The 24,600-nt window shown below is 39.1% G+C and overlaps 1 protein-coding gene across 1 annotated transcript in view; it reads right to left on the bottom strand.

The window, feature by feature from the left end:
• Nucleotides 1-22,235: 22,235 nt before the first annotated feature.
• FGF10 (fibroblast growth factor 10) overlaps nucleotides 22,236-24,600 on the bottom strand; it is a gene marked incomplete at both ends in the record, with an annotated part of 63,877 nt that continues 61,512 nt past the window's right edge. Inside the window, one exon of the mRNA XM_084278632.1 lies at nucleotides 22,236-22,433. Coding sequence (XP_084134758.1) covers nucleotides 22,236-22,433 — 198 coding nt within the window. The remainder of the gene's footprint in view (nucleotides 22,434-24,600) is intronic.

The raw sequence follows: 24,600 nt of genomic DNA, 5'->3' as shown, positions 1-24,600 counted from the left end.
ACAATGTACTGTTCCTAAGCACTGAACAACTGTATCAAACACAGCATTTGAAGAAAGGCTTGTAAAACACAAGAGCTTATAAACTCCATACAGGCCTCCTTGGGGTCAGAATGGAGGAGCTGCACTTTACAGCTCTGGTATGAGATTCATAAGTTATACTTTAAACTTCTTGATCTGAAGATTTAATTTATACTAGAGAATCCAGTTGAACCAAAGAAATAAAAAAAATCAGCCGCTACTTTATTTCTGTATCGGCCAAAGAGTAGAAAACATATGTTACTGCTTTTTGTTATTAAAATGAATTACTTTAAATAATGCATAACTTTAGAACTCATAATTTTAGAAACAACACCTTAATTGTCACTTGTTGCCACAAAACCTCCTATCAGGATTATGGACAAGTTGTGGAAGGAAGTAGCACATGTAAAGGCAGTACTTTTCCTGATGAGATTAAAATCCTAAAATGGCTCAGTCGCTTTTAGCATTATGGAAATTAGTATCTAGTACAATCCAGATACCTTGGTTTTTCCAGCAGAGACAGTGGGGCGTTTCAGGACACACATTTCGGACAGAGACAATTTTCTGCAGAGTTTAGTGTTAATCTGTATAGAAGTAACCTCCTGTGAGTTCGTCCTTGGGAGCCCTGAAAACACATGATTTCACTTGTGGCAGGTGGAAAGAGCAGCTTAATAGACATACCTATGGCCAAGTCTGCATTTTCAAGAGAAATCTTCCCAAGTCAGCTTTTGACTCTGTAAGAAATGTCATGGTTTTTCATGGGTTTTATGTGTGGGACAATAATGCAGAACAGCCTGGAACATAGATTTTTCTACTTCCTTGGCAATTGATCTAACTTGTAGTTTAGTCTAAGCAGTGAGCTAATTACCAAATGGGCCACAGGTAGGTTGAGGGTGTTGTAGAATTTTTATATTAACCAGGGACAGCTAACTGCTATGAAGTACCATAACCAAAACTTTACAGCCAGTTGTGACTCTTTTAACTTAACCAGTTAAATTAAAGGTATTTAGTTGTTTCTTTAGTAATAGCAACTATGATATGATGGGCAGAGAGAGGGAGTTTGTCCCATAAGGGTGGATGAATCCCTGAAAAGGTCATGCGTACCAAATATCTGAGAACACTGTTCCGAGGCACAGATAAGGAAAACAGGTCTGTGAATCACTGTGTTGAGGAAGACTGCAGTCCTATGTTTCTTGTTGATTTGGCTTTGCAGATGTAAGATCAGTTGCCTGAATCCTCCGTTCCTGGAAGTACCTTGCACAGAAAAAAACAATCTTACGAGGAAGCTTGAAACTGAGATGGTGAATCACAATGAGAAATACAACACATACAATATAGGGAATCTTGACCAAAAAGAGAAAAGTATCTATGGAATTTAAGCAGCACCCAAATTACAAAGTTTGAAGCAGGCACCTATCATCCACCACAGACGTACTTTTGAATCTTTATTTTCAACATTTTTATTTATATCTGACTCTGCGTGGCTTGCCAAGGTCATATATAGCCACTCTGGCAGCTGAGATTTGAGGTCAGAATTCCAATCCAGTGCCTTACCCACAAGATTATCTTTATACTTAGACACTAGAGACATCTTTCGAAAAGTTTGGTCTGTGGTTAAGATTGCAAACAGATTTCCTGTCTTCTACAGTAAACATTTCAAAGAGGGATAGCTTTCGGTTTGAGGTGACATGAGGATCTAGCACTCAACAGTTGCCCTTCGAAGTGGAGCATAAGGCTGCTATAATACATTTAATATGGGTTTTGTCCTGTTTTCCGCAGCTTAGGCTGGAAAGAGAATTTAATTCTGCCATAGCCAAATAAAATATAAGTTCCATGTTATTTAACCTGTTTTCCACATCTGAGGTTTCTTAAAGCTTCAGTGCTCATATGACTCTAAGAACACACTGAAAAACAGCTGAAAAACATGCTTGTTTGAGGCCATAAGTTCAGCATTAAATAATTGCAAAACTAAATAGTAATTCTGTAATTAAAGTCACACGTTTAAACCACATCAGGGCACCAGACTCAGCATCTTTGTTTCAGCATTAAGCAGGTTTTAGTAAGGCACTCGTGCACCATAATATTACAGCCTCTCTAGATTTCTTGACTCAAAGATACGCTAATGTTCATACTGCTCATTTATCACCCAAACTCAATCCAATGTGTTTTAAAGACCTGTCTCACTTCCAGTCCCCCCTGCTCCCCTGTATCATGAGTATCTTAACCTTTTTTTTTTACTGGAACAGTAGCATACAGAACATCCCACACAGTGTGTAGTGGAAATGTTAGCAAATATATTTATATTGTTTTCTAAAACATGTCTTGCAAAATTGGAGGCTGGCTTCTTTTTATCTATAAATTTTACAGAAAGATAAAGAGCTTGCACCTGATGACATGCAGATTATATAGTAGATTAACTGACTCAGGTATCTTTATAGAGTATAAAAGAATAGCTTATCACTAAAAAACAAAATATTTTTAAAAATTTTTGGTCAGAAATAGTATTTCTTTTGTTTGAATCCATTAATAATGTGAAGAGGTAATGATGCTCTGACTCTGTATATTGGGAGGAGTTGCTGACACGCAGGAACACTGCGCTGCCATCCAGTGAGACCTGGACAGGCTGAAGAGCTGGGCAGGAAGAAACCTAATAAATTTCAACAAAAGCAAGTGTAGGGTTTTGCACCTGGGAAGGAATAACCGTTCATATCAGTACAGGCTGGCGGATGACCTGCTGGAGAAGAGCTCTGTGGACAAGGACCCGGGGGTCCTGGTTGATGACAGGCTGACCATGAGCCAGCAGTGTGCCCTGGTGACTAAGAGAATAAATGGGATCCTGGGGTGCATCAGGAGGAGTGTAGCCAGCAGGTCAAAGGAGGTGATCCTCCCCCTCTACTCTGCCCTGCTCAGGCCCCACCTGCAGTATTGTGTCCAGTTCTGGGCTCCCTGGTATAAAAAGGACAGGGTTCTCCTGGAGAGAGTCCAGAGAAGGGCTACGAAGATGATTAAGGGCCTGGAACATCTCTCCTATGAAGAAAGGCTGAGTGAGCTGGGACTGTTCAGCCTAGAGAAAAGAAGACTAAGGGGGGACCTAATTAATGTTTATAAGTATCTTAAGTATGGGATGCAGGGGGAATCAGCCAGCCCCTTTTCAGTGCTCTGTGGGGACAGGACAAGGGGCAATGGCTGCAAGTTGGAGCACAGGAAGTTCCGCACCAACATGTGGAAGAACTTTTCCACAGTGAGGGTGACAGAGCCCTGGGACTGGCTGCCCAGGGAGGTGGTGGAGTCTCCTTCTCTGGAGATATTCAAGACCCGCCTGGATGCCTATCTGTGCAATATGAGCTGGTGAGCTGCTTTGGCAGGGGGTTGGACCCGATGATCTCTCGAGGTCCCTTCCAACCCCTATGATTCTATCATTCTATGATTCTATGATTTGACATCACGGGCTGCATGTGTAGAAACGGGGTCTTTCCTTAAAGAAAAGAAAGCTAGTTAATCCATTGTTTATAACATCTAGTAATTACATGTGAACAATTCTGGATAACAGGTAAATAATACAGGTTCTTGATACTTAAGGATATGGTTTAGCATAGGATGGGAATGGTTGGACTCGATGATCTTCAAAGGTCTCTTCCAACCTTGTGATTCTTGTGATTCTTGTGATACTTGGCCTTACAAGTAGAGTTCTGACCTGGTTTCAGTCAGGATGGAGTTAACTTCTTTTGCAGCAGCGGATGGAATGCTGTGTTTGAGAGTTAAAATGAAAGCCGTGCTGATAACACCCTGATGTTTTTAGTTATGGTCAAGCAGTCAAGGACTTTCTCAGCTCTTCATATTTCTCTATTAATGAGAAAGGAGGGGACGAAGCCAGGACAGGTAAACCAAAATGGCCAAAGAGAGTATTCCATGCCAATTATGTCATGCTCAGTATAAAGGGGGGCTGATGGGAGGAGGAGGGGGTGGCTGCAGGACGCACGGTTTTTGGGGGACGGTCGGGTTCCGGGACAGCTCTGGGTGGCACGGCCTGAGCTGTGGGTTCGGTGAGAAACTGCATTGTGTATCAACAGTTTCATCTATCTTTTGCTCTAAAGTCCTGTTAGCATTGTTATATTTTATCTTTCTGCTATTTTAGTAAACTATCCTTATCCCAACCCACGGGCTGTTGGTTTCTTGGTTTTGGGTTGTTATTTGCCCCTTCCTTTTCCCTTCCCTTGCCTCACCCCCTGCCCCAACCCCCCTTTTCTCCTCCTCCTCTTTTCCTTTAAAGAGCAGGCAGCTGCTTGGATCTCGGCTCTCAGCCAGGGGAAAACCACAGCAACTTCAAAACCTGAATGAAGGATGTGACTTTCCTGAAAATGAAGGGGAAGAATTCGGGGTGTACTGGGATGCTTGATGGTTTGCACATCAGTGGAGTGGAGCCCCAGCTGACTTAAGGAGGAAGTGTCTGAGATGGTGTTGGTCTCCTGGCCATATATACATCTCCTTTGTGCCCAATGTGTATGTGTGAGTAGGGTTCACAGTGCAGAAGCCATCCCTTTTAGATAGAATAAAGGTTTGGCTAAAGGTTGTATTCCTCAAATGACATTGACATTGTGTCTACTATTTCTTTTAGAACACAATTAGGGAAGAAAACAGCTCCAACAGTCAACATTCATATAATAATATGATGGCATTTATCATCCTCTGGCTTTAAAGAAATGCACATAATCATTGGTTTAAAAGGTATGCAGGAGGTGGCCCTTGTCCCACCTCTTACCATGAGGATTGCTTCTGTAGAGCTAAAAGACAAGGTTAGTGTGGTAAGAAAGGAACAAAGCAAGAAGAAAGTTGTAACCATTTCAAATATGAGGATATGTTCAGGGATACATGATCCTAGGTTCCAGGACATTCTTTATGCTAAAAACGAGCTTGATGTAGGTATAATAGATGCTATAAATTTGCTCAAGTTGGACATAACATCAGGGGATAATAGCAATATGAAATTCAAAATACTTGCCAACATCCTAATCTCTTCTTCACAGCATAGCAGTGCTATTGTTGCTAAGAATAGGTTGCTATAATGTGGGTCAGTGCAATCCCAAGCACAAATACAGCTGGGTGGAAAATGCATTGTGAGAAGTCCAGAGGGGAGGACTTGGAGATGTTGGTGGATGGGAAGCTCAAAATGAGCCAGCAATGCATGCCCACAGTCCAGAAAAGCAGCACTATCCTAGGTTACATCAAAACCAGTGTGAACAGCAGGTAAAGGGAGGTAATTCTGTCCCTCCACTCTGCTCTCATCAGACCCCCACCTGCAGCACTGTGTCCAGCTCTGGGGTCCCCAGTGCAAGAAAGATATGGACCTGATGGAATGAGTCCAGAGGAGGGTAATAAAGATGGTTAGAGGGCTGTAGAACCTCTCCCACACAGACAAGTCAAGAGAGTTGGGCTTGTTCAGCCTGGAGAAGGCTTCATGCAGATGTTATTGCAGCCTTCCAGTACCTGAAGGAGTGGGCCTGCAGGAAAGCTGGTGAGGGAGTGTTTTCAAGGGTAGGTAGTGATAGGACCAGGGGCAACAGCTTTAAGATTAAGGAGGGTAGATTTAGGTTAGATATAAGGAAGAAATTCATTACTGGAGGGTGGTGAAGCATAGGAACAGGCTGCCTGGATGATCTGTCATTGCCCTGTCCCTGTCAGTGTTCAAGAGTAGGTTGGATGGGGCTTTGAGCAATGTGGTTGTCCTGGTTCTGGCCAGGCCAGGGTTACTCTCCCCAAGCAGCCAGCACAGGTGAGCTGAGTTAGCCTGGGCTGTTTTCTACACCACCTGACACCACTCCCCTATAAAAGGGGCTGGTCATGGAGGGGTGCTACTGGGTGCCTCCAGAGTAGTCTGAGTGCAGGTGGGGTGTTGGATTGGTTCTTGTGCTGTGCAGAACTCTCTTATTGGGTGGGTAAGGTGCTCTGTGTTATCACTGGGTGTGAGTGTAATTTGCAAAGGGCTGTTATTTTTCCCCTTTCACAGTGATTTTTGTCAGTAAACTGTCCTTATCCCAACTCATGGAGGCTCTACCTGTTTCTCCTCTGAGAGAGAGTGAGCAGTGTGTGGTGCTTAGCTACTGCTTGGAGCTGAACCACCACAGTGATGTAGTGAAGGGTGTCCCTGCCCATGGCAGGGTGTGTGGAACTAGATGGTCTTTGAGGTCCCTTCCAACCCAAATCGTTCTATGATTCTATAACTCTCTTTTAAAGCCAGCAGTTTCTAATGATGAACATTTGAATATTTTCTCATTTCTGACATTTGATTTCTTTATTGGCTTCTTGTTTGCTATATCTAAGGAAAGGTCACACAGAATCACAAGGTTGGAAGAGACCTTTGAAGATCATCGAGTCCAACCATTCCCATCCTATGCTAAATCATTTGTATTTTGATAAAAAGAAAAATACCAGAAAAATATGTTCTCAAACAAAATTTTGGGTGGTCTGTAAGATGATTGCTATATCTGATAAACCTGATAGCCTTCTACAAGGACATGACTGGTTGGGAGAGCAGTGGGAATTGTCTACCTTGACTTCAGCAAGGCTTTCAAAACTGTCTCTCACAGCATCCTCATAGGCAAGCTCAGGAAATTTGGGATAAATAAATGAACAGTGGGATGGGTTGAAAATTGGCTGAAAGACAGATCTTAGAAGGTTGTTGTCAGTAGCACAGAGTCTACTTGGAGGCCTCTAGCAAGTGGTATTCCTCAGGGGTCAGTTCTGAGTCCAGCCCTGTTCCATATATTCATTAATGACTTGGATGAAGGGATGGAGTATACCCTCAGCAGGTTGGTTGATGACACAAAACTGGGAGAAGTGGCTGACACACATTAAGGTTCTGCTGCCACCCAGCAAGATCTGGACAGACTGGAGAGTTGGACAGACAGTAATCTTGAAATTCAACAAGGGCAAGTGTAGGGTCCTGCGTGTAGGGAGGAATAACCCTAGGCACAAGTACAGTTTGGGAGCAGACCTATGGGAAAGCGGCTCTGTGGAAGACCTGGCATTCCTGATGAACAACAGGTTGACTATGAGCCAGCAGTGTGCCTTCATGGCCAAGAAAGCCAATGCCATCATCCTGGCACATCCTGGGGTGTATCAAGAAAAGTATGGTCAGCAGGTCAAGGGGCATTCTGTTCACCCTCTACTCTGCACTGATGAGGCATCATATGGAATATTGTGTGCTGTTCCAGGCTCCCTGGATCAAGAAGACGAGAAAGCTACTGGAGAGGGTACAGAATAGGGCTCTGAAGACTGCTAGGGGACTAGAACATCTCTCTTATGAAAAGATGCTGAGGGACCTTTTAGGCTAGAGAAGAGAAGATTGAGGGCTGATCTTATCAGTGCTAATAAGTACTTGAGGATGGGTGTCAGGAGGATGGGGTCAGTCTTCAGTGATTTCCAGTGACAGGACAAAAGGCAACAGGCACAAGCTTGAATACAGGAAGTTCCACCTGAACATGAGGAGGAACTGCTTTAGTGTGAGGGTGGCAGAGCACTGGGACAAGCTGCCCAGAAAGGCTGTGGAGTCTCCGCCTCTGGAGACATTGAAAACCCATCTGGATACTGTCCTGTGCAACCTGCTCTAGGTGATCCTGCTCTGGCAGGGGAGTTGGACTGGATAATCTCCAGAGGTCCCTACCAACCCCTATCATTGTGTGATTCTATAAAAAGCCTTTGCCTTTGTCTCATGCATTGAGTTCAAGTACCCTGAAATGTGACACTGATTTTCTATAAAAAGCTTCCAGAATCATAGAACCATTTAGGTTGTAAAAGACCTGTAAGATTATCAAGTCCAACTGTAAACCTAACAGTACTGAGTCCACTGCTAAACCACGTCCCTTATTTCCACTTACACACATCTTCTAAATACCTCTGGGGATGGTGACTTAACTACTTCACTGTTCCAATGCTTGCCAAACTTTTTGGTGAAGACATTTTTCCTAATATCTAATCTAAACCTCCACTGGTGCAAATGCAGGACATTTCCCCTTGTCCTGTCACTTGTTACTTTGGAGAAGAGACCAATGGCCATCTCATTGCAACCTCCTTTCCTTGTAGGAGAGATAAGGTGTCTTATCAGACTGCTTTTCTTTCAGCTGCTCCCTACCAGACTTGTGCTCTAGATCCTTCACAAGCTTCATTGCTCTTTAGATGCAATTCAGTACCTCAATGTCTTTCTTGTAGTGGGGTGCCAAAAACTAGACACAGTACTTAGGGTGTGGCCTCACCAGTGCTGAGTACAAGGGAATAGTCACTCCCCTAGTCCTGCTGACCACACTAGGCCAGGATGCTCTTGGCTTTGGCCACCTGGGCAAAATGCCAGCTCATCTTCAGCTGGCTGGTGACAAACACCCACAGGTTCTTTTCTGTTAGGTATCTTGCTAACCACACTTCCCCAGGCCTGTAGAATTTCCTGGGGCTGTTGTCACCTATGTGCAGAAGCCAGCACTGAGCCTTGTTGAACCTCATACACTTGGCCTCAGCCCATCAATCCAGCCTGTCCAAACTCCTCTGCAGAACCTTCTGACTCTTCAGCTGATTTAATACTCTCATGCACTTTGGTACACAAACTTACTCAATCCCCTCATCCAGAGCATGAATATATTAAAGAGAACTGGCCACAAGACTGACCCCAGGGAACACTGCTTGTGACCAGGCAGCTGACTGGATTTAACTCCATTCATTAGAACTCTCCAGGCCGGGCCATCCAGCAAAATTTTTGCCCAGTTAAGAGCGTGCCTGTCAAAGCCACAAGCAGTCAGTTTTTTCCACAGTGTCAAATGCTTTACTGAAGTCCAGGGAGAAATTATCCACAGCATTTTTCTTGTCCACTAGGTGGGGAATCCTGTCATAGAAGGAGGTCTGGTTAGTCAAGCAAGACTTTCTTAAATCCATGTTGACTGGGTCTGATCCCCTGGTATTCCTGTATGTCATGGGTAAATGTGGAACCATACAAGACAAATAGATGAATTGATACAACTACACTGGCAAGTAGGATGAGATATAAAGAAAATACAGGAACAAGGGAGGAAAACAGCATCGATACTGTAGAGGGAAAGTTGTGCCTTTATAAAAAAAAAAATAAAACTAATAATGTGATTTAATTGACGCACAGTGCCTGTGTGGTATGATGTACCTGTGTTTCCAAAAAGAAAGACTTTTTTGATCTAGCCACATCCAGCTATTCCTTTGCTTCTGTGTTATTTCATCTTGAAATTTATATTTCATTCATGAGATTAATGAGGAATTATTTCCTGTTTTGTTCTGTATTGTATAATATTGGGGGTAATGTTCAGAAAATGGTCTGTTACAGCATACAGGCTAACTGCTTATTTCCAGATATTTAGAAAATAATACCTGGCATGTGTAGGATTGCTTTAGATTATTATAGATGCAGTTAGCTGTCTGTTAAGCACTCAGGCTTGGCAAGTGTTAGAGTAAAGTAAACATGTTACACATGTTACATGTTAGAGTAAACTAACTAAAGTAAACACTTGCCTATATGAGGTTTATATGAAAACTCATCCAATTTAGTTTGGCTCTTACTTTCTGGATCTCAACTAAACCTGTTGCCTAAGTAGTCAAAGCAGGAGTAGATAGTATATAGATAGGAGTCTTTAGAGATTAAAGCTGGAGGGAAAAGAGAGGAAATTCTTAGTTTGTATGAATTTTGGCTCTGTATTGGTTAAGATTAAGCTGCCATGGTAGGATGTTTTCCATTCAGTCCTCCATTCCATGCTAGGCAAATTAGGGGCATACGGTCTCAGTGGAAATAATATAAAGTGAGGTCAGGGATGATAGAAAACCATTGTATTTGTGTTCATTGACTCCATGACCAGAAAATGGGCAAAGACTGCCTTGAAAATGCAGGAATCGAGATGGTGACACAGATCTGCGTGAATCACAGAATCACAAGGTTAGAAAGACCTTTAAGATCATTGAGTCCAACCATTCCCATCCTAAGCTAAACAATATCTCTAAGTGTCTCATCAACCCTTTTTTTCAACACATCTAGGGAACGTGACTCAACCACCTCCCTGGGCAGCCTGTTCCAAGCTCCAAAAACTCTTTCAGTAAAAAATTTGTTTCTAATATCTAATCTAAACCTGCCCTGGCACAGCTTCATGCCATTTCCCCTTGTCCCATCTCCTGTCACCTGGCTGAAGAGACCATCGCTCACCTCTCTACAACCTCCCTTCAGGTAGTTGTAGGTGGTGATAAGGTCTCCTCAAGCCTCCTCTTCTCCAGGCTAAACACCCCCAGCTCCCTCAGCTGCTCCTCATAAGATTTACCCTCCAGCCCCTTCAGCAGCCTGGTTGTCCTTCTCTGGACTTGCTCAAGGACGTCAACATCCTTCTTATGGTGAGGAGCCCAGAAGTGGACACAGTACTCAAGGTGTGGCCTCACCAGTGCTGTGGACAGGGGCACAATTGCTTCCCTAGGCCTACTGGCCACACTGTTTTTGATACAAGTCAGGATGCCATTGGCTTTCCTGGGCACACTGCTGGCTCATAATCAGCCTGCTGTCAACCAACACCCCCAGGTCCTTCTCTGCCTGACAGCTCTCCAGCCAGTCTCCCCCAAGCCTGCAGTGTTGCATGGGGTTTTTATGTCCCATGTGCAGCACTCTACACTTGGTCATGTTAAGCTTCATCCCATTGATCTCAGCCTGTTCAGATCCTTCTCAAGAGCCTCCCTACCCTCAGGCAGATCAACACTTCCTCCCAGCTTAGTGTCATCTGCAAACTTACTGAGGGAGCATTCAATCTCTTCATCGAGGTCATTGATAAAGATGTTGAACAAAACTGGACCCAGGACTGAACCCTGGGGGACGCCACTCATGACAAGTTTTATGAGAGATTCAATAATTCATTGCTTGGTTGTTTTACTGGATAAACTTTCAAATTTTGTATATTACTTCCTTTTAACAATTCATAAGCAACAAAACCAACATGGATTTTTTTTCTTATGTTCCTACAGCAATCCATTCTCTTAATAACTAGATGAAGAATTTTCAGCCCATTTGCAGATTCACTGGAAATGGAGATGTGAACTTATGTTCAACAAGTTAGATATATTGATAGATCTTGTTCTTAATCCTTTGGATTCCTTGGGAACTCTTCACACAATATATATGCAAAATAATTTCATTAAATCAGAGTCCTTATATATAGTATGCAAAAATGTAATTATCATAAGAAAGGAATATAGGATAGCACAGGGGTATATAAATCAGCCAGCATTATATAATTTCTGCCACAGGATTAGTGAAACACAGAATGAAAGCATAGCAACAGCTAATAGATCTCAAATGAAATTTAGATCTTTTGAAGTAAATTAGATTTTCTTTAATCGGATAACAAGTTTGATAGATAAATTAACTGTGTAGATATACTACATTTTATAAACTTGCCGTCTAGCATCATATCACATTGCAGTTACAAAAATCAACATTACAAAAAAGCAGTAAAACACGTTAAATGATATACCAATTGGCACAAAGTAGGAATTGGAGAAAAGTAACTGAATAAAGCATTTAGACTGGAGTTCCTGAAGTGAACATATTAGGCCTGATGTTATTTGTGATTTCAATTAATGACCTGGACATAAACACAAACGTAGACATTGGTACAAACTAACTTCATAAAAAAGCATTCTGTGGCAAAAATTGAACTGGTCTTGTCCTCAGACTTATAAGCAAGGGTGATAAAACTAGAAAGTTTTGGTTTGCTTCTGCAAGGCAGGATAACGTAGATGCCATAGATGCTGCCACACAAAAATGTCTTAAACATTATCAGAGGAGATGTGCCTTATGCTGAACAACCTAAAGAATTCTATTCAGAACGTGTGGAGAGTGACTTGATTCTGGTCCTTAACAGAGATATCATTGCCTTTTAGCTCCAGTGCAAGAACACAGAATTGAAACTAAGGTTTGTATTAGACAGACAAATTTTAAATATAGTGTGTTACTGGGACAAAACAACTCACTCTCTCTTCAGCTACACCTGTAAAGATTATTTTCAAGAGAATATGCTTTATTCAAACACGAACTAGGCTGTAGTCAGTTATGAACTGATTGAGCTACATATATTTATGATAGAGAAATTTGTGAATATGAAGAAGTGACTACTTTCATGTATTTTGAGTACATGAGAGAAAGACAATTGTCTTGTTTGCAAGAGCAATTTCTAAAAAATCTATATTTAAATATGTGTAGAGAACTATCAGTCAAATGATTACTCATAATTGAAGGCACAACAGTCATGGGAGTGTTGAAACAATAGTTCATAAAGACTTTCAAGTGTTTGTAGTGAATGGTTGGATCATTTCTTCTACTGATGGAATTCTTTTGGTCACTGCAGACAGTATATTAAATCTAGATAACCGCATCAATCTGTGTCTTCCAGCTCACTGTGCAGGCAGCCTCTTGCATATGTACTGCTTCAGCCTTTCTCCTCTTGACTTCAAAAATATTTTGTGATGTTTTCTTTTCTCTTGCTTATTTTGGTCTTTGTAGGAAGCAATATTTAGAGCAGACTCCTTAACTGAACATGTCATAAACAACTGACTACATTAGCTCTATATGCCCTATTTCTGCTGTGTAATCTACTTCTAGTCTTGCTTTAGGTTGCCATTCTTCTAAAGAGTGACATCTGATGTGTGGCTACTAAGAACAGCTGCCAAAATGAAGAACCTCTTACCTGATGGATTTTCTAAGGTGTATTGAATGGCAGAGAACTGATTTACCATACATTCTAAACTGCCTCAGTGTTCCCTGTAGAAGCCCAGGGGTTGGCACAGGGTCCATATCATGTCTGGGTAAACACAAACTGCTGCACAGTCCCACAGTCAATGTTGTGGCTCCATACGGGGCTGACTATATGCGTTAGCAGGGTAGAATAAGAGTGAGAGTGTGTCTTGTTCAGTTCTACCTAGGTGGCAAGAAATCTGTTGTGGATTTCATGCTCAATAAAAAAAAAGACAGGAAACAGCACAAGATTTCTATGTATTGCAATAGTACTGCCAGCTGTTTTCTGTCTAATTAGGGATGTCCTTGTTATATGGTGCTTGTTTTCAATGTGATCTGGCTCAAGTTAAGAAAATGGTCCATATTTACACAAAACACAATAATGTTACCAGTAAAATGTTTACAACATGGACAATCTGGGAGGGACTGAAACAAACAAAAATCACATTTAATTTAATAATTAGAACCAAATAGTAATTTGCTTCTAGGTCTGGATTTGAAGAAAATTTGAACTTCTCCCTCAGGCTCAGGCACTGCCCGAAACTTAAATTGAACCTTTTCTGTGAGGTTTTGCAAAGTTAATTTAACTCATTCTTCGTAATACTTCTTATTTCCACTGCTGTGCTTCCTGGCCTAGCTACATTTAAATTCTGTTGCTTTTGTGACAAGATGCCTGTCCTTGTCCAGCAGTTTGTTGCAATGATGCCCTATGCCTAAAACTCCTTCTATTACCTTGTTGCACTTACAGCATACCTGCTAAGTAAAGATTAAGGCTCTACTTTTCCTGCAACTTTTCCATGTAACAGCTCTGAGCTAACTCCTTGCTTAAAGAAGTTAGTAGAGGTAAGAAGTTGTTCATAAAAGTCTCATATGTGACTCTAGATCTATCCCCTCTCCCTTCCGGCACCTCTTGGTCGACACATCCTGCCACCCCTGAAGAACACAGAACATTTATGTTGGTCATTACAGTACATTAGCAAGGTTCATCTTATGCTTTTCTGAAATACACCTAACATTTTCTTCCAAAGCACAACTGTTTACTGTGTTTACTATGTTTTGCTAAAGAATGTTTTTTTCTAAATTAAAATAACTAAGTCCTGTTTAGAGACTATATTCCAAGCAAGCAAATATCAATTTACTTCTAATTCATTCCTGAACCTATTAAGTGAGAAAGATGGGCCTTCTTCTGGGAAGACCATACTGATCACACATTTCGTCCTATTGCTGTTTGGCTGGGAAGCCCAGTGTGCCAAGTACCATCTTTAGGAGTATTAAGAACAGAGGTGCTAAAATCATTCTTCTGTCACAAAGCTTGCCATCCTTTCTTTGTCTTTCTGTCTTTGACCACACCTAAAGAGGGCTCTGCTGATATACATTATATGACTTGCTGGTCTCCTTATACTAGCAGTGGTTGTCACCTTTGCCTTCAGCATCTCTGCAGCAGTTTTGTTTGTGTTTCTTCCACTGAACTGAGAAATACGGCCCCCACTCAATCCCAGGTGCCAGTGCCTCACATTTCTCACCCTCCTTAAGCTTAAAGCCACTACCCCTTGTCCTATCACTACCTGCCCTTGAAAACACTCCCTCTCCAGTTTTCCTGTAGGCTGCCTCCTTCAGGTACTGGAAGGCTGTAATAATGAGAGTCCAACTCTCTTGGCCCATCTGTGTGGGAGAGGTTGTCCAGCCCTCTGATCATCTTTGTGATCCACCTCTGAACTTGCTCCAACAGCTCCACATCTTTCTTGTCCTGGGGACCACAGAGTTGGATATGGTGCTGGAGGTGGGGTTCTTATAAGAGCAGAGTGGAAAGAGAAAATTCTTTTATCCTCTCCTCCCTTTATTTTAGTTAGGCTGAATCCTCTCCACGCTTACAGATTTTAAGCAGAAACAGAATAGTCACAAACTTGTTTAGTTTCAATCTTCCTTCGAGCAGTCCCTCTTTTCGGGCCTTATATAAAATGGTGATATAGAGTGTGAGAAAAAGAAAGTAAGTGGCTGAGCTGTCCCCACTGTAAGTAGAGGGCTAGATATAATGCAGGGTCAGTCTGTCATTTGATCATCTGCCACACTTGCTTTAAAAATGAACAACAAAAAAAAAAAGTAAAATGAGCACTACAATGTATTAAGCTCCCATCAGATCAAAACCTTGCATTAAACAGAACAAATTGATTTACTGGTTAATTTATAGTGCTGTTGGTGATAGCTCAAATAAGTAAAGGTTCTTGGACAGGATCCATAAGTCAACCGATAGGCCATAGCACATTATGAGGAGGAGTTGCTTAGTTGAGATGTTTATTCACTGTAACGTTATTCTTGCAAGGACCACAGAAAAACATAGCAATTATCTATCAAAATTATCTTTTCTTTTTGTGCAAGTTACTAAATGTCAAAAGGAGGTGGATATTGACCTTTGCATAATGTAACTGCCTGGGTCAGTCTCATTTCCTGCAATCAGTGTGCAATGGAAGCTTGAGTCAGACCCAGATTGCATCTCTCTCTAATGGTTAGTAAAACCGGACCAAATACCATCTTGCTGACTTTTCCTGGAAGAGTTTGTGTTCTGCTGAAAAAACTTACACTTGGGCTGCTTTTAGTCACTTTGGTTTCTTTTATGTAGAAAGATTTTAGCTACTTATGTTTTCTTACTGTTCAACACTGCAACACACTTGTATAAAATAATTGAGGTGGGGAGAACTGGATAGTTCTTGGTATTTTTTTATCAGATCTCTACAAGTTACCAGCTTGAGTTTGAACCTACTGGTGATTGAAAGCTGTGACTCCAGCTGACAGTCTAGTTTTTTTACGTGGATTCAATAGATGATTCACAGAATCATATAAAATACTGCTACAAGAGACCTTGGAAGAGAGCTATTCCATTCTCCCGTCTGTGTCAGGGTCAACAAAGTAAAAAAATCCTGACAGCACTTACATGCTTAAAACTCAAAAAGTAAATTGTACAGTTACCCTAATGAATTCAGAGCTCTTAGTGGTACAAAGGTTTTTCCAAGTCCCACTTACTTGAACTTAAATTCCCCTTACTTCATTTTTATAATTTTGTTAAACTATTGGTGGTAAAACAGAGGTATTTTATTTATCAACACAGCAGAATAGCCCAATTGGACATGTATGAAAAAGTCAACAGAAATAGCTTTGATTTGTCTCAAAAGATTTGAAGAAGTATTCTAATCTAATGATTCTGGAAATAAAACAGCATCCTCAGCAGAAGCATTTCTACCTCAAATTCAGATGAGTCTAGATGTAGACGGTACTATGGAAATGCTGTCATATGATGGCCATAAGCATTGCAGTTTTAGAGAAGAGCTCAGTCTCTAGGACTATCAAGTCAGGATTATTTTGAAGAATTTTCTACTGGGTACCTCTTTCATTCCACTTTGATTTAGTAATCTAATATAAACATTTTGAACAGAAATGAAATATTTCTTACGTATTTGCGTAGTATCTTGATTTTATTTGACACAGATATTGCCTGTAGAGTAGAAGTTGGGAGTGTGGCTTTCGGGGGTACATTGTATGTACTGTGACAAGTGACTTAGGTGCACACAGTGAGTCTGAATAGAGTCAGTCATGCCCAGCTGCTGCCAAACTGCTTATAAGTTGATCTGTGTGAGGGCAGTGGTTTGATGGGCTTTTATTTTTTTTTTAAATCTAGAAGCCAAAATGGAATTATGGACATGTCAAATAAACTATGAGAAAAGCCATCATGTGCCAGATTGAAAAATATCCTCTAAAATGTCCTGCCTCCAGTAGCGGACATAAAATTGGCAAGCAGAGGAATGGAGCAATTGTATAGTATCTCCTTAAAATACACTTCCAAAGTTCAGCACTAAGAAGGTCAAGTACTTCCTGGGACAAAATACGGCATCTAGTAGTAATAGTTCTCAGCGGAGAAGCTACAACCACTGTCTGAAGATTACTGAAGTCCTTTACGGAAAAATAAATGACAAACTTGGAAAAATCTAATATATGTAAAGCTTAATCCAAATAGAACACTGGCACACAAATGCTTTTACATCCAGTCCTGTGTGTCAAAGGCAGTTTTCAGAAATGGTTGTGTTTGCAAGATGTCACCTGACAGTTTTCAATGATTTTTTTCACAAGCGAATTTTTATCTGTAGTACTTGATACACATAAGAATGGTATTAGAAACCTTGTGGTGTGTTGCATTTCAAGTGCAATGAGGAAAAATTGCATTTGTGTCAGGATTCAGACAGGAGGTCCAGGGAAAACATTACAAGAGTGAAGGGGAAGAAACACATGATTGCTGTAGGTGACTTAAACTTGGCTATTATCACTGTCTGTCTGAATAGAATGTGCCCCACAGTCTACATCTGGTAACATAGCCAGAGTCAAGTGTGTTGTGACTTTAATGTGGAGAATGCATAAGACACTAGAGCAGTCAGGGGAGCAAAAGGCCTAAAATTGCTTCTGGATAAGTGATTTCCTCAACCTGGAGGCCCAGGTATTCATTTACAATTCAGTGATGGCTTTCAGCATGTATACAGGCTGAAGCTTGCTGCAAGATTTTTATTAACATGCTTTAACTGTCTTGATACAGTACCTTTCCACTCCACCTCCCAGTTACCATATAAATATAATAATTATGCCTATCAGCAAAACTATATATCTCTCACACTATATATCATTCACCTCAGAGCATTTAAGAAACAATCAGTTAAACAAATGAATGACTTGAATCTTACCCATCTCTGTCAGGCAAAGGATACAGTAATCATTTAATAGGATAAGCAGAGTCGTATCTCTTCTTCCAAAGCTGGAATCTTTTAGCTTAATCTATATTTAAATGAGCATAATCTGTATGCTGTATTAGTAACATTCGGTAAGTCAAAGGGTTAAGAGTTTATTGAAAAATTAGTAAAACGGTTTCATGATCAAATCATATAATTTAAACTTAGCCACAGAATAATTCAGGTGGTGAAATACTACTTCTGGAGCCTGGATGAATAAGTACATCAAAAGTATGCATGATTTACATTTTAGTACTAATAAAGAATCTGTAATATCTTGATTCTTCACTTAATTGTATTATTGCAAGTAAATATAGAGTCTAAGATTTGATGTAAATATAGACTGTTTTTTCCCCTGTCGTACATTATCTATATACTATCAAAACCCTGGTTATTTTTAACAGAACTGTACAGTGGGGTACTCTCTGATTTTTTTTTCCCCAAATATTGCAGTTCTCATACCCTCATAACTGAACAATTGTCTGATAGAACATGTATTTCTGAAGTCATCTCCAGCATATCTGTTTATTCAATTGTATGGGTTAATATTTTGCATTTATGAAACTGTGTACAGTGGCATCAGTTAAAGTACCGGTGGGGAATTTCAAGAGCGCAAATTCTCTTAATTTGTACTGCAGTAACTTAGAGATCAGTGCTCCCATATCAGTTACTTGAGGATTAGTCATGGTTCCTTTACTTTGCCTCTCACAAAAGTATTTTCTTTATATTGTTGTAGTGGACAAAGGATATACTATATGATTTTCCTGGGATTGGTGAGTGCAAAGACATCAATCAAGTATCTTGAGATTCACTGTGTTTCATTAGAAAAGCCCAAAACTTATTCTGAGAAAGCTTCCCTATAATCAAACATGACATTAAAATATTTGAGTAGGGAAGCATAACTCTAATTGATAGTCCCGAAACATATTAATTTCTCATATTTTACTCTTTGCTTATAATGTGATGGGACACTACCATCACCCTCACCATCACCACCATGACCACTGAAACCCCCATCCCCCTTTTTTCTTTCCTTAAACCTATGTTTGTTATTTGAAATTTCACTGGAATGATTTCAAGTCAATGAGCTTTCTCTGGAAAACACCATCAGCAATCACACAATGATTAGCTGCAGCAGATAATGTGTGTTATGTGTTGTACTTTTCTTTCTCCAATTTACTAGGAAATCAGGGGGATGAATTCTGCCCCACAATCTAACTTAAGAGAGTAAATAATGATACTTGATTCTTCAAAAGAGGGGCTGTCTTCATGCGTTAGGATCAAGCTCACTCTTTGAAGCACTTAGGACTGTGAATAGACACAATCAGTTTCAGTAGGGGCTTGAATGATAAAGTTGTGCTTGTATATTCCTTTTCATGTATTACTAAAATTTGCTAATCTTTAGTGAACTTTATAACCTGAAATGCCTTGAAATCTGATATACAGTGTAACTATTTTTCTGTATCTAAAGTTTACTTTAAAAAAGGCAAGTATACATTCTTCTTCCTAAACCACTTCATTCTTTCATCACATATACTTGTTTTAAATTCACTGGGGTTTTTTCACCATATAAAGTAGGTGAATTTGAATACTTACAGAAAGACTCTAAAGCATTTGGTTGTTATTAGTGTGGAGATAGCTGACTTACACATGCAAAAAATTAAAGAAACTTACAAATGTTCAAGTGATTTTTGTTTTGTTTCAGGGCTATACAGCACTAAACCACATCCTGTAGTACCAGGGACCTTCTCCTTTTTTATTTTTCTTGCACAGTATAATTTCAGGTTAATAAAACAAAGGCAATACTCATACTCTATTCCCCACATTTTACTCTTTTTCTTTAAATATGACATACTATACATTGTTCCTCAGTGATATTTGTTTGCCTTTTAGAAATCCCTCCCCCTGTTTTCTTTTGCTCAGGAGTCTGTTTTGCTGAGGACAGAAAACAGCTTATGGTTGAGGATATGTTATAATCTTTCTAGTGTATGCAGTTTGCTCCCACTACAGTGGGTATTGCAGCATATGAAACACACATGAACCATTGATCCCTTCAAGGTTTTTTTTTTATATTGGTTAAATTTCAGAAATCACTATTCATGTCACTAATGGCTCCTGACTCGCTTTGGAAAAGTGATATTTCCTGATCTGGGGCTTTGAGCAGCATGGTGTTTTGAGCATTATGATAATATTTATGCATAATGCCTCTCCTGACCAACTCATCTAGGTAATTATGTCAAAAGAGAATTTAATTTGTACCCTAAATGTTCTTCAAGCAGTCATCCAATACTGCATTCTTCCAAGCTCACACTGAATGCTCACTGTGGGTGGTCCATTTTGTCTTGCCAGTTTTAATTATTGATTACAATTTTTAAACAGAAACTCATTTTTGTCATGGTAGTTAAGTTTTGCTAGGACTTGGAAGTACATTTAAAATATGAAAATCCTATTTCCCTTTCTAGAAAATCTCATTTGTGAAGAAGAAAGCTGGAGATAAAGTAACACAAAATACAAGGTCAACTATGAGCCAAAATATCTCTCAATGAATTCTTGGGTTTAAAACAGTTGATTTTATTTAAGAACAGGAAATACAATTCGACCATTTTGTATTTTATGGGAAAGCTATTAATTTTATTTTTTTTTGCTTTTTAAAAAACCAAACAGCTAATATTTAAATAACAGATTAAGAATGAAGTGCTGGTTAAACATTGATTTAAATAAGTTATAGAAGATTCCAACACCACCAGCCTTTATAGAGGTTAAACATTCTCAAAAAGACACATTAAGCAAGGCTCTTCTTGTACCAAAATACAGTTTCCAAACAATAAAAATAAACCCAACTTTTTCACAACAAGAAATATTGAAGATAAAACTGCAGCATCAATATAATCTCATAGTTATCACTTAAAGTATTTAGAACAAAATAATATTATACTACTTTTGTTTCTTACTAAAGACACTGCAAAGGCTTATTTATTTAGTGGAATACAATGTGAAGACAGTGGTACAAATTGTTTCATGTATTGTTTTCTATTTATCTGCTCTAACAAAATGAGTCTCAATATGGTTATGTTGGTGAGCTATCCAGAGCTCTCTAAAATTACAAAGTAAAGCAAAACACAAAACATACCTTATGTACCTTTAATTGAACAGAGTTCATATTATACTTAACTTTGTTATATGGCAGTTGCTCAAGTTAAGCCATGGGACTAGTAACACTTCATAAAAACTGTGCTGGATATTATGTATTTTGAGCCTTCAGTTACTATGATGGATATTAAAGGCATGCTAAAGCGGGATACCAGCACCATTGTTTTTGGTTGGCTTTCATAAATAATATATATGTGAGTAATAATCTCTGGTGAATGCATGAGCATGATTTTGGATCTTGTCCCTCAGTCCTTCTTTAGGTATTGCTCCCAACTATATACCCATGATTCTACAAGCTGGTAACAAGGAAAAATGTGCTGAATGGGCACATAACTGAATAAGGAGTGGAGGACTATGTTGCTTTCCTACTTAGCGTTCAGAGGCCAAATTTTACACCTAGGAATCACACATTGTTTAAATTTAACATTTGCAATCTCAGTGATTTCAACAGGTCTGTCCATATCTAGGTTCCAGCCCAATGCTTGCTGCAGAATATCACACCGATGCATTAGATCTTAGTTCCAAATCAAAAACAAAGTCAGATGAATATACACACAGATATGCATTGACACCCAAGTACAGATGTGGCCCCTTCTCTCAATTTAAGAATAGCAGAAAGACCCTTTGAACAAAGTATTTCTTGACATTTGTTCTTGAGTGCTGATAAGTAAAAAATTTCTCCAACACAAGGAAACCCAATTCCATAAATCCAAGCACTGCTTGTTTGGTCTTTTTGCTTAAGTGCAAGACAGTTTAGGAAAAAAAAATGGGTTATGCATACTAATTCTGCCTTTAAAGCCTTGTATAATACCTATTCTCAGAGAACTTCGGAGGCTGACATTTTAGCCTATCAGCCTCTCTGTGAAGTACTGAGAAAAAGGGAAAATAACAAAGAAGCAAATGAGGAAAACATTTCAAATCAAAAAAGATATTTAACATCCTATTAAATAAATAACTTAGAGAGAAATCAAAAGAAATGAAGTTAGAACATACAAGCAAACCATACTATTCGTTTTGTTAGAACAGTTTTACACTACTTTGCTTATATTCCTTAATCCTATCCATTCTTCCACAAGAATTCTCCAGAAATGCCATTATTTGTGCACGACCCAAGTGCTTCCAGTAAATGCTTGTGTGTGTCTAACTGTTCATTGGATCATTAGGCTTGAATGAGCAATTAAGGTCTTTGATATGAGTTAGTATTCCATAAATAACTTTCCCCGTGAAAATCATTCAACAGAATGTCTCAGATCCCCTAAATTCCATTGCAGAGATTAAAAAAAGTTCACACTGGCAATAACTTCTATACATTTTATCCCCCTTGTATCTTGATTATAAGATATGACACTGAGCTAAATAAAAGTATTTTTGTGCCAGTAATGAGTACAAAACCTTCAAAGGCTTCCCTCACTCTCTTTCCAAACAAGCAGATGTCTGCACTATTTCTTTGCATTTATTCTTCAACAGCATTACCAAACATACTTGACATAAGAGCCTTTGGTTCAACTGCATCAACAAAATAGTTCCTTTATCTATGACATTACTACCATTGGAAGAAAGTGAGCTGAAGTGTTTTTCCTTCTTGTTTTCTGTCCTCTCTTAGTGGCTCCCCTTCCATTCAGGGCCACAAACATTTGCCTTCCATTGTGCTTCCAATTTAAGGATGCATATGTATTATATCCATTTTCTTCTATTCGTTCCTTCAATTTGCAATCACTGTTAAACTCTTTCTGTTAAAGGAAGAAAACAAGTGCATAAATTCAGAACAAATACAATCTTTCATAGTTGTACTATATTGATAGCAAATAGATAACTATTTTTGAACATTTCAGTGTTTTGCGTATGACACCCTTTACAGGTTCCTACAGTGTTTCACTTTGTCCACAGCATTTAAAACACCACCACTTAAACTGAAAAGTGAAACCAACGAAAGACATAGTCAACTATTCAGGACTAATTATAGAAGTGAAATAATAAAATTCAATCACAGATGAAATTATATTTCTCAGATTTGGAATATAGCAACAATATTAAATCAAATTCTCAGTCAGAAACTCAAATTATGAGGAGTCATTCATCATATTTCAGTTCTAACAAATGCAACTTTAAATATCTTGAACCAGGATATTGATACCATATGTTAAACAAATCTGTATAGTTCTTATTTAAAGTAAGACCTTTAACACCACAGTTACCATGAAAAAAGGGGTTTTTGAATAGATGCAAATCACTGTTATGCTGCTGTTACAGTGGATGTAAGGCCTGTCTACTTTGCTGACCTGAAGAAGAGCTTAACCTAGAAAAGAATCATGTATGATCCTGTAGCTTCATGATGAAATAAACTTCACAACAATTTTGTGCATGGTACCAGAGATTTAGGTTTTCTATTTTCAAAGGAGAACCAGTTATCAGTTTGTTAGAAAGATAAAATGTATAACCATGAGGAAGCATGTAGGGGGGACTATTTTTTTCTGTAATGTTAACTGTGATGTTACACAGAAAGATGTAATTTCAGAGCCCAGACAGAAGCCTGTCAGAATCTCAGAGCATGACATGCTAAGTACATGCAGTATTTTTAATGTGTCTATGAACAAGACAAGACACATGTCTGAATAATAAAAGTTTTCAGTGTTCAGATTAAACATTTATGGATGTTTGATCTCCTATGATGTTCAAAGTCCTTAAATATTCAGCTACTAAATACATAGAAAGTATCTGATTCAATTAAAAAGTACATAAGAATATTAAAAAAAAATTCTATTCCTATCAATTGTTTTTGAAACAGCTTATGTTTAGTAATTTGGTGCAGTAAAAATTTTTGGTCTGTAGTAAAACATAATATTTTTACTTACATTCTGCTAAAACTACAGAACATATGTTTGCATCTTCCTAACAGAATTGAACATATTCATACTCAATTTGGTCCCAAATGCTCTTTGACTTTGGGATTAGTAGTTAGGTGAACAATGAATGTTGAGAAAGACACTGTGAAGAGAAAACTCTCCAAAATGACCCTCAATACTGCCTCTATTCACAAAGATATATATGTATCATTTACTATGCATTTGCTGTGATATGCCACCTCTGGCACCAAGGTATTAAGGCCAGTGGCCTTTACAGTTCTGAACTGCAGTAACTTTTCCTATATGCCAGGAGCTTATTTTGTTAAAGAAACCAAATACCGAATCTTCTTTTGCTCCCTCATTCAAATCAAAGTCAGTCAAATGGAAACCTCTTTGATAAATATAGAAAAGGTCTTACTTGTTTTCCTAGATGCAGCACTGTACTCAAACCAAATTTTTTATCTCTATTCTTAGATAATACAGGGAGGACAGATGATGTTGTGATGTGGTTAAGAAGTCCTGTTGGCAGGGGTCTGAGACTGCTTTGTTCATTTCAAACAAATTTCAGCATAACCCTGCACCAATGTCTATTGTGCACATGCTTAAAAGTGTTTTTAAAATTTTTATTGGTTCTGTTTTTCATATCCATCTGCAAGCTGCCACACTGTAGTAATATGAGTCTAAGTGCAAGTCTTGGGAGGTTGGGAAAAATAATAACAGAAGCATTCTTGAAATCTCTGAAGTATTAAGGAATAGGTTTTGATAAGTCATTATGTTGTGATTTTATGATGTGAATATTGAAAAATTATCTCTGCTGGAATTAAAAAAAAGGGTTTTCCACATTCGTATCCTCCTGTCAACACTATTTCTAATACAGTATGAATTACTGAATCTTATGGCAGCCGTTTCCACCTATGGTACGTGAAAGTGCTTTGTCTTCTGTTGTGTGTATATAGCATTGGGATGGACTCTCTCCATACCAGCCGTGGCTAACTTGGGTAGGAAAACTTATCTCAGGCCTTGGAAGAAATGATCAAAAATTATTAGATTAAAC

The sequence above is a fragment of the Gallinula chloropus genome (assembly GCF_964237585.1).
Source record: "Gallinula chloropus genome assembly, chromosome: Z".
NCBI classification, from domain to species: Eukaryota; Metazoa; Chordata; class Aves; order Gruiformes; family Rallidae; genus Gallinula; species Gallinula chloropus.
The sequence above is the reverse complement of the archived record's forward strand: the minus strand, read 5'-3'. Positions and strand labels throughout refer to the sequence as shown.